The 10,540-nt window shown below is 57.0% G+C and overlaps 1 protein-coding gene across 1 annotated transcript; it reads left to right on the forward strand.

Annotated features, from left to right (window-relative positions):
- The first annotated feature begins 729 nt into the window (after positions 1-729).
- FANCG (FA complementation group G) lies at positions 730-9,948 on the forward strand. The gene is made up of 14 exons (XM_075740410.1): positions 730-880; positions 1,101-1,191; positions 1,892-2,023; positions 2,675-2,868; positions 3,571-3,724; positions 4,897-5,027; positions 5,411-5,557; positions 6,358-6,518; positions 6,758-6,824; positions 7,284-7,621; positions 7,784-7,839; positions 8,194-8,331; positions 9,180-9,312; positions 9,678-9,948. Exons 1-14 carry the CDS (start codon positions 794-796, stop codon positions 9,793-9,795), a joined length of 1,947 nt encoding a protein of 648 aa, XP_075596525.1. The 5' UTR covers positions 730-793; the 3' UTR covers positions 9,796-9,948.
- The last annotated feature ends 592 nt before the right edge of the window (positions 9,949-10,540 follow it).

Raw genomic sequence — 10,540 nt, forward strand, 5'->3', positions numbered from 1 at the left:
ATGCTTCAGTACCCCACTGGGGGGAAAAAAAAAAAAGGGAATGGACCCAGCCTTGGAAAGTGGTTCGGGAGCTGTGCATGCAGTGTGGTGCTACATGGTGGCGTTAACGCTTTCGTTCTCATTCAGCAGCTACACTGTGAAGGTGGAAGTGATGATTGGAAATAGAGCCTTTTTTTCCTTAAAAAAAAACCCCAAAACGGGCAAGTTGGCACTGCTTGTTCACCCGACAGCTTTGCCTCGGACCGCTGCGGTCCTTGGAGCTTGTGCCCTGCATCCAGCCCCGTGTCCCTTCGCTTGCAGCCCTGGGCTACTGCTGGCCGACCCCGCCGGGGGCTGTGCCGTACCGTACCTCGTGTGCGGGAGGTGGCCGGGGAGGGGTCGCTTCGTTATTAAATGTCTAATTAATTAATCAGTGGTGTGGGAGATTTGCCGTCCCAGGGTGTCGCACGGCTCCGGGCGGTTGTGAAACAGATGTCTGTAAATAAAACCGTGAGATCCAAGGCGGGCGGTGGTCGTCTCTTCCTTCGCGCCACCGGTGCGGGCCGTGGGCAGGCGGGGACTCCCCGTGCCCGGCCCGGGTCCCCCCCCGGCGGCTTCGCCTAGGGCCGAGGTTTGGTCCTCCTCGGCCGCCGCCTTTCTGGCGGGACGGCGGCCGGCTCCGCCCCTTTCCCTCACGCATTGGCGACCGGAGCTTCCGCTCTGTCTCGCCCGCCAATCGCGGCGGCGGCGCGGCGGGCGCCGGCCAATCGGCGGGAAGGCGGGAGGAGAGCGGCGCGCGCGGGCGGTGGCCGCCATGAAGCGGCGGCGCGGGGCGGCCCCGGAGCCGGGCTGCCTGCGGGCCTGGGCCGCCGAGAGCCAGGCGCTGGCCGGCCGCTGGCAGGTGCGACGGGTCGGTTCTTCCCCTCCTCCATCTCCCCGTTCCGAGCCCCGGGGCTGCCCTTGCCGGGACCGCGCTCCCTCTGGTGTCGGTTGCCATGGGAACGCCGCCGACCTGGGGCTAGGCCGCAGCCTGCCCGTCGCCCGAGGGGCCGGAGGGACAGGGGTGCCGCGGCGCGGGCCGGCCCCATCGCCAGGCCGGCGGGTGAGTGTCTCCCTTGCAGGCAGCACGGTGCTCGGGGCCCGACGGAGCGGCGGCGCGGGAGGTGCGACTGCAGCGAGGCGGCTTCGGGGAGCTGCTCCTGCGGATGCGGGGTGAGTGGCAGCCCGGTCGGCTGGGGCCGCCCTGCCCCGTGCCTTGCCTCCACCCTCTCTCCCGCACCCGAAGAGCGTGGGAGTCTACCGGTTCCCGGGTACTGGTGTTGACTAGGCTGCAGCTCCAGTATCCCAGTGCTGGAAACACTTCTGAAGGGAGGGGGTGAAACGTTCCTAAACTGAACTGGGCCTGCAAAGGGATTAAGGCCCAGCGCCGATCTAATCTTGCTGGGGGATGTGGGCAGAGCTTTGGGGTTTTGGGAAAAAAATGAGGCAACCCTTGTTCTGGTAAGCTGGGGAGGGGGCTCCCTGCCACGACTGCGGTATAGGGGAAGCCTGATGGGAAGGGGGAGAGAAAGAGAGAGACAGCATGGGAATCCTGTGCAAAAGGGTGGACATGTCTTGAAAGAGGGTAGACTATTGATGCTCTTTTGGGAGAGCTGAAAGGTCTGTGTCCTGCAGGACTGTAGCACCTGGATAGCTGGGGAATGGGTGTCTGAAAGCAGTGTTGGCCCCACAGAGGTGACACCTGCTGTGTCTCTAGGTAGTGCAGTTCCCAAGCTGTTAAATCTCACTGCAACAACAAAAAAATACCTACTGGGAAACATGTTGCAAAGCTGGGTGATGACACTTTGGCATGGATGGTTGTTGGGTTTTTCCTAGCCAGCTCAATTTCTTGTTGGGTTGGCTGTGATCACAGGGCTGCCGGCTGCCCTCCCCACCCTGCCTCTGGAGCTTACTGTTCTCTACAACTCCCTGCTTTTTACTATGGGAGCCTCTAACTCCACTATCGAAGGAGAAGCAGAAGGAATACGCCAGGGGCTTCTCAGGGGTAAGGAGATCGTGCTCTGTGTGGGGGCTCCTTGGGGCTAGGAGGGTGTTCTCTGTGCTTTGGAGATGCGGGGGGGGGCTGTGAGCAGGGAAGCCTGGCTCTGCTGGGAAGGGCGGGAGGTGAGGTGGCTTGCGGCCAGGGAGGATATGCAGCTGCCTGCCTGTCTGTCTGCCTGCTGCTGTCTGCAGGGATGGGCGAGAGGTTTTAAGGGAAACAAGAGTTTTCAAGGCATAAGGTGCCAAGTTTCTAGCAAAGTTTTAGTGACAGTAGAAAATGAGTGTTTAATTACCGTGTGCTGCCTTCAAAGAAGACTCACTGAAATAGGCTGCAGGTCAGAGGGGGATCTGCAGTGTTGGCACATGCTTGCCCAGGGCAAGTGACCTCAGGAGGACTCAGCAGAGCTGGAGTCGTAGCTCTGGAGCTGGAGTCGTAGCTCTGAACCATGTGTTGTCTCCTGAGTGTGCTGCCATTAACTCCGCTGTCTGGAAGCTTGGTTTCCATGCTGCTGAGGCCAGGCCAGCCCTGTAACCCCATTCCTTCCCTCGCTACGAGGAACCTGTGCTTGCTTGAGGCTTTCTTTCCTTCTTGGGAGGGTGCCTGTTACAGCCTCCTGTCATGTGGCTGGGGTTTTTTTTTTGTTTGTTTTTTCAGTTCTGGAGGCTTGTGGGGCCTGCGGGCAGGATCTTAGCACCGAGGAGCTGTGGCAGAAGGTGCTGCAGGAGGTAACCGTAGAGGAGCTGCAGGCACCTTTGCACCGACTGGGGGCCCTGCAAGCAGCGTGGTGGCTGGCAGCCAGCCGCCTGGGAAGCACTGCCGGCCTCTTCCGGCTCCTGAGCAATGCTGAGGTAAATGGGCATGGGCAGATGCTGTGCAGCTCCCAGTTACTTGCACCGGAGTATCTGCACAGATATAAATACCCTTGGGTTTACTAAAGGAGGCAGAGCTGGTATAAACACTGTGTTTGTCATAAACCCCACTCTGCAAAATGTTGTGGTGGCATTTGGAGACCTGAAGCCACCAGTATTGCCCAGCCAGCATGAGTAATCCTCTCCCTGGTGTCCCGGCATGGCCTAATGGCCCTGAGCACGTTAATGAGTCCCAGAATATCTCCTGCTCGTTGGTGCCCTGGACCTTAAGCTGTGAGACAGGAGACTTGGGCAAGCTTGAAGGGGGCTGCAGGTGGACTTGCAGCCTCTGTAGGGAGCAAGTTGCGAGCAGTGGGATGCAGAGGAACCATCCCTGCTGATTATGAGGCTGCTGAGGGGTCCCACTTTTTTGAATGCCTTCCAACAGCACTTGGACTTGCCTTGCCTGGAGTCCCTCGAGGTGCACCTCACTCTGAGGTGGGGAGGTGCTGCCCAGGGCCAGACCAGAATCACTGCAGCAAGGGGGCTGTAGGTGAAGTGAGGGGGTGGTAGGACATTGCTCCCCAGCACAGACAGGACCATCAAAGGGTGTGGTGGGACCTCTGTTTCCCTGTGCCCTGGGATGAGTGTTTCCTGCTTCCCTTCAGCATTCCCTGCTCTCTCTCCTCTGTGTATTCACAGGACCCAGGAACAGCTTGCTGCAGCAAGGGGGAGAATGAACTCCTCTCTCTGCTCAAGGCATGGCGGGCACCTGCTGAGGGGGCCTCCCTGCCCCTTGTGCAGAGCATCGAGGACTTGAAAGAGATCCTCTGCACTGCGGCAGCCTTCCTGCAAGGTTTGTGTGGATGAGGTACTCGTGCCAGCACAGCCTCCCACTGCTCTCCAGTCCCAGGAACCCCTCTCGCTGCCCTTATCCTGGTTTCTCTTCCCAAGCAAACCGGCCCTTAAGGTTTTCTGGGCTGTTCCTTTGGAAGAGGGCCAGGGCTGAGCCTCTGGGTCTCAACTTTGCCATTTGGTATTGAAAGAGCAGCTCTGCTTTTTCCCCAGCTAAGCCTTTCTTTGCACTGTCACAGGGTTCCTCTGCCTGTCTGTGGCTTTAGGTAGGTGTCTGGGCCCCACAGTGATCTTGTATAAAGCAGAAGGCTGACAAGGGACTTAGGAGGATTTTCCTTTCTTCTATCTGTCCTCTGGTACCTGCCTTGTTGCAAGCACATTGTTCCTGTCAGATTACAGTGCTGCAGGAGCCACGCAAAGCTGTTGTGCGGCTTTGTAGCCGGTGTCACAGCACGTGATTGATCTCATCTGACTGCTGCGCTCTGTCCTGCTTGTGGTTTTCTCTTGCTCGCTGTCCTGACAGCCCAGCGGCTCTGGGGGCAGCCAGCGCTGTCTGGCTGTGCTCAGGCTGACACGGGCTGAGAGGGCAGGTGCTCCTGCCCACAGACCTCTCAAAAGCCTCTAGGATGGTGATAGCACTTCTAATGGGGAGATGGCAGAGGTGAATGGGATGTAGGCATGTGAGAGCAGCCTTGGAGGGAAGCTTGAAATGGGGATTGAAAGAAGAGCAAATACTATTTGCAATAAATATTCATGAATTAATATCTGAAAGCATCCTGCTGTGAAATGGCCCAGATGTGCTAGAAAAAAGTCTTTCTGAGATTCTGTGTGTGTTTCCCTATCCACGCTGCCATTGCTGTGGATGAATGCACAGGTGGACCTGCACAGCGCCTACCTCTGCCCTTGTTCTGGGCGGAGGCAGGCAGGTATCTTGGTATGCGGGCTTGGAAGCTGCTGTTATTTCTGCTAGACATTTCCTTCGAGTGGCTTGTTCTCTTGCAACACCACTAAACCAAAGATGGCAGCTTGGCACCATCCTGCTGTGTGTTGCTGGATGTGGAGGGGAGCAGGCAGGTCCCTATGGCACTGGGAATTAAAGGGCTTTACCCTTGTTTGGGGTCCAGGTGGGGCGGGAAGGGGAGTTGCAGAGCTGAGATGTTGGGTCTGTCCTAGGGCTGCAGGAGCTGGAGGCTGGGAACTTCCCCACCGCCCTCTCTCTCCTTCAGGAGGCTGCAGGAGGATTCTGCTCCAAGAGTGTCCTGGCCCAGATCTATACCTGCCTCGGCTGCTGCGCTCAGCGAATGGTAATGGCTGGGCCACTCCCCTGTCAGCGGGGAGAGGGGAAACACAGCCTGGAACAGGGTGGGGAGGCTCAGGCTGGTGTCCACGCTGCCTCTGTGTGGTCCTAGACTGCTGTAGGGAGGTGAGGTCTTGAGCAGAAGTTGCCCTTGTCGCTCCAGCCTCCTTGGACAGTTGCAAAATCCAGGCAGGAATTTTGGCTGAGCGCAAAGGATTGCTGCAGAGAGAGAAGATTAAAAACCAGCCTGAGGAGGGCTGCCTTTGGCTAAAGTGCTGCCCTTGCTTAGTGTGGACCGCTGGGGAAGCAGAGCAGGGATCTGGATCCCACCGAACAGTAGAGATGTCAGTGTGATGTCCTTGCAACGTGTACCTCTTCCCATCTAACTAGGGCAAGCCTCAGACAGCCCTTCAGCACCTGAAACGGGCCCTCCAGGTAGACTTCCAGTGCCTTCCTGCCCTGTCCCATGTGGCAGCTGTGTACCACGAGCTGGGGGAGACAGATGCGGAGCTGCAGGCCCTGGCTCTGCTCTATGAGGTATGCCTGTCTTCTTCCTGTAGTTCTGGGTTGATTTTTTGCCCAGCAGAGCCTGCACAGAGCTTCAAGCAGGCTCCTGCCTTCTGGGGGTGCTGTTTGACCCTGGAGGGGTCCCCAGAGCAGACTACAGTGATCCAGCCATGGTGCTGCCTTCAGCAGCAGGCAGGAAGGAGCCCAGTGAGATCCAAAATTCCTGTTCAGCACCTGTCAGTTGGGGCCGGCAAGACCTTTGAGTCCCAGTTCATGTTCTTGGTGGCTTGGGAGAAGAGGTTGCACTTGCGTGTCAGAAAGTATGAATCTCTTAATAAAAAGTGTCTAATAGTAAAGAGGCCTTTAAATTGCAGATTGTGGCTGTGAGGTATCTGCCTGAGGAGGAGCAGGTCACAGCAGTAGACACTGAGTCAGCTCTTCAGCTGTTTGAAATCTGTAAGATACAAACACAGCTGTGGAGAGGGATTTCTCTCCTTAGGAATAGCCCAAGATCTGGTCTAACTAGGTCTGCGGCTGCAATGGGAGGAAGCTCAGAAGCACCTTGAACTAAAAACCTGAGGTGATCTGAGTGATCTTGCGAATCTGATGCCGTGTGGAGATCAGAAGTCTGCCTGTCCCTGTACGATCATGGTTACTTGTTGTGGAAGCAGCTGTGCTGTACCAAGTGAGAACAGTGTATCTGTGCTTATGAAGTGCAGCGCTTCTGCTCATCTGGGTGCGTGTCCAGATGCCACAAGTGACAAGTGATTGCAGCTGCTCGGGACTTGACCAGTGTTGCACTGACCATATTTTCTGTTCCTGTTTCACAGGCTCTGGGAAAACACCCTCCAGCAGCTGCTTCCTCTAGTCCGTATTTCCTAATCCGAACAGAGCTTCTTGTCCACACACCAATACTAGCTTCTCTCCTTCGCCGCTGCCACCCCTCTGAAGTAAAGTACCTGCTGGCACAGCGGTGTCTCCAGGACGGGAGGTAACAGTGCCTCTGGTCTGCTTGCAACATGCTGCTTGTTTAGACTCTGCAGTTTTCTCTGTGCTCCTGGAAATCATCTAGTTCAGTGCTGCTGTTGTGGTCTGCTCAAAGCACGGGTGTCACGACCAGAGCAAGTGTGGTGCAGGGAGAGCCTGTGGGCTGGCGATCTAGGTTCCACCCTGCTGATGTTTCTTGGGATCCCTCTGCTCCTTCCAGCACATGTCCTATCCCTGTTGCAGGGTGGCTGATGCAGTGGAACATTACCTCGATTTTCTGGCTCTGCTTCAAGAGGGGCTGCAGCAGCAGGTAGGTGTCCCGGTGAGGAGCCCCCTGGTGACTTGAGATGATGTTTGGATCTGCATCCAAAGGCCTCACCGCTGCACTCCAGGTTTCAGTTCTAGTTTGGGATGTGAAGGAAACAAGGTTGGGGCTGGCACCTCTGACCTGTGGCATGTCTGCCTTTGGATTCACACCAGAGACGGCTTGCCACTGCTATTTGGAGAAACAGCTTCCCCTTTTCTGTGGGGAGCAGCTGTCAGCCTGGTTTTGGATGTCATTCACTTCAAGAGTAGGGATTTGCCACCTTGGCTCTGCTGAGCTGTTAGTGCTTCACAGCTTCTGCCTCAGACAGGCTCCAGTGTCTGGGAGCAGGTCTGTACTTTGCAGGGCAGCAGCTCCATGTTCCCCATAAGTGCAGGATCATTCTGCTTGGCTGGGTGCTCTGCCGTTCTGTGTCTGAGCACTGCCATCACTTTTGCTCCCCAGGTGCCCCTACATGGTGGCTCAGCTCTGCCCAGGATCCCTGAGGTGTTCCTGGAAGCAGCGTCCGCCTTGGAGCAGGCTGGGAGGTACCAGGATGCCATAACCGTCTGCGAGGAGGTGATCAGCCGGACGACTGACCTGATCCCACAGATGTTACGAGTCGAGGAGAGGCTGGAGCAGCCGGAGTGCCCATCGCCAGAGGCAGGGCTGGCGGGTGGACTCCTCTCCCAGAAGAAGGAGAGCCTGTGCTGCCTCGCCTGGAGAGCAGCTGGATACTTGCACCAGGGCTGGGCATGGGCTGAGCTGGGCCAGAGCAAGGAGGCCATAACGCAATTCAGCAGGTGATGGAGTCTTGCTGGGAGAAGGGGCCTCCCCAGCCGGCAGCAATGGCTGGCGGGGGGCAGAGCAGGGTGCGGTGTGGCGCGGGGGCTTGCCTGACAACTTGCAGCTGATTTCCCAGCATGGGGGTGGCACTGAAGCTCCTCTGTTCTTCCCACCCGCAGGTGCCTCAGCGATCTCTTGCGTGTCCGGCTTTATGGGTCTGGTGTTGAACTGACAGGTAGGGTGCTGCACAGCTGGGTTGTGAACTGGGAAGCTTTTCAAATCCAGATTTTAGGGAAGAGATCTGTACCAGTTGTGCAGATGGGCTGCCAAAGGCCAGGTCACTGTTCACCACAGCCACGTAACATGCCAAGCTCTTGTTCTTGGCTCTCGACCTCTGCTGCCTCCTGGCCTCTCCCAGTCTGGCAGAGAGGCTGTGAGCTCTGCCAGTGGGGGTTTGAGGAGCTGGAAGATGAGCAGCCCAAGTAAATGTTCAGCCTGTCCTGATTGCTAACCTGGCTCAGCCTGCTGGGAAAAGTGAGGGAATGTCTGGAAGATGCTGTCTCCAAGTGTGTGTGTCTTTCTGTGCCAGAGAATCTCCTGCCAGAAGTGGAGGTGCTCCAGAAGATCAGGTTGCTCTCCCTCATCGGGCGAGGTGTGCAGTTCTTAGAGCTGGGCAGGCACAAGGAAGCCTTGTTGGATTTCCAGCATGGCTGGCAGATCTCGCCAGGTAAGAGCCTCATTTTGGTGAGGAACAGAGAGGATTTCCACAAACTTGTCCTGGGCTGTTTTGTTGTATTCAGCAGAAAGGCATTATGCTTTAGATCACTCTCATTAAAATGTTAAGGCCTACGGTAAGGCTACTAGCAATGTGTTACATACTTGAGATGTTTCTCTGGCGCCTGGTCAGCTCACTGCCCTGGGGAAATGATAGTGTATCAGAACCTTGCCCACAACCTGTGCCCTGAGACAGCTTGAAAATTTCTCTTATTCTTGTCCAAACCCCAGCCAGCTTTCTCCCAGAGAGGGTCTGCTTTCCCAGAACAGCAGCTGGACTCTTGCTTCATCCTAGGAAGCAGCATGTCTGTGCCTGACAGAGGCCTGTCAGGGAAGAGGGGAGCAGAACAGGGAGCTGCTGCATGTGTCCTGAGGAGCAAAGCCGAGGCATGGCTAGTGCCACTCCCAAGGGCGACCCTGTTCAGTGCTCCAGCTGCTCTGACACACTGCAGGGCTGTGAGCTTTGCCTGGATCTGCCAAACTGCTGGTCCCAGCCCTGACCGAGGTCCCTCCCTTTGGGGGTGCAGGCCTGCCTACAAGGAAAACACCAATCTGTATACAAACAGAGGTGTGGCTGGCTGTGCCGCAGGGCCGATGCCGTCTGCCTTGGCTGCCAAGCCCAGGGTTAATTAGAGCCTGCGACGCAGCCAGGATGGTCTCCTCCTCATTACACCACCTCTCCTCATGCTCACCTCCCTCATCTAGCTTCTCAGCTTCTTTCGCAATGCCCTGCAACCCATAGCAGTGCCAGGGAGCTGCTTCTCCCCTGGTAAGGGCTGAATCCTCCTTTGTGTCTTGCAGGTGACCCAGCTGCTGCCTCCTACCTGGTGCAGGCCCTGTGGAAACTGAACCGAAAGCAGGAGGCGGCTGCTCACTGGCAGAAGTTGTCCCAGAGCCGCCCTGGGGAGGACGGGGAGCAGGAAGGGCAGGGAAGGTGTGTGGGGGGATGGGTTGGGTCTGAGCTGGCCACACAAGACAGCTCCAGCTGCGCAGCCTGTGTTTCAAGCTGTGTGGACAGTTTAGCTCAGCTCCCGCTAGCCTGCACCCACAGCTCAGATGTGTTGAGGGAGCTTCTCCCCACATCTGCTCTGGGGGAGATCACGGGCTGTGGCTCTGCAGGGACTCCCCCGGGCACGAAAGAGCTGACATGGGGATGAAGCCCAGTTCTGCGATGGGAAACAGGAGGGCAGAGACAGAGCTGGGGGCTCTGTGCAGCGCATGGGGAGCGAACTTCCTAGTCAGGCCGTGGCAAGGGAAATGCCACAGTCCTTGCTGCTGCAATGCTTCCTTCTCTTTCAGGCCCTTCCCTTTGTACCTGGTTTCATGTCTGAAGCAGGCGACCTTCCCACACAGTGAATCTCTTGCCAGAAGCATACAGGATTACCTCAGGACCACAAACCAGGACCCCTCGAGCTAACCCGGTCAGTCTCCCCCTCCCCACCTGCACCAGGCTGGCACGAGGCCTTTGCAACTCCTCCAAGATGCAGAATTACTCTTGGATAAAGCTGGATTCCCAAAGGACGGAAACAGAATAGATCTCCTTTTCTAATAAAAGCCTTGTCTCTATTCGGTTTAAGTTTTACTGTGCTCCTTTTTCCAGAGCAAACCTTTGCTGTCATGGCCTTGACGCTGCCTGGAGTCGTGGTGAGGCTGTGCCCCGGGTGCGTGGGGGATCGAGGGCAGAGGTACCCTCACTCCTCTGTGCTGCTGTAGCAGCCAGGCTGCTCCGGGGAGCTGGTGGCAGAGCCAGGCGGTCTCATAAAGCAAAGCATTGTCAGATCGTCTGTCCTACCTGTGTTTTGTGTACTGCCTTTTTACTTGGTCACTGCAGTTGGGAGCCCAGAAGAGTGGTTTTGGCTGAGGCACGCAGCTCTGAGGGGTGACTTCCACTGCGCTGCACTAGCCAGGGACGGGGGGAAGGGTGAGACCCGCGTGTCTGCTGCGCGGCTCTGGGCCCCTTCCTGTGGGGGCAATGGTGAAGGGGCTTCTGCCCAGTGTTTGGTGCAGCTAATTTTGGGTGACAAAGGTCCCACAACCACTTAAGCTGAGGCTTTGGCAAGCCTGGCCTCCCCCAGAGGGAAGACATGTTTAGGAGCAGCTGGGCGAAGGGAAAGGGAGCATGACGAAGCTCATGCAGGAGCTGCTGTGGCCTCCTCTGAGCA

The sequence above is a fragment of the Balearica regulorum genome, chromosome Z (assembly GCF_011004875.1).
Source record: "Balearica regulorum gibbericeps isolate bBalReg1 chromosome Z, bBalReg1.pri, whole genome shotgun sequence".
Classification (NCBI taxonomy): Eukaryota; Metazoa; Chordata; class Aves; order Gruiformes; family Gruidae; genus Balearica; species Balearica regulorum.

Coding starts and splice junctions, on each gene's coding strand:
- FANCG (XM_075740410.1), top strand. CDS start 794: ATGAAGCGGCGGCGCGGGGCGGCCCCGGAGCCGGGCTGCCTGCGGGCC. Junction 5,028..5,410: donor GCTGCTGCGCTCAGCGAATG/GTAATGGCTGGG, acceptor CCATCTAACTAG/GGCAAGCCTCAGACAGCCCT. Junction 6,825..7,283: donor AAGAGGGGCTGCAGCAGCAG/GTAGGTGTCCCG, acceptor TTTGCTCCCCAG/GTGCCCCTACATGGTGGCTC.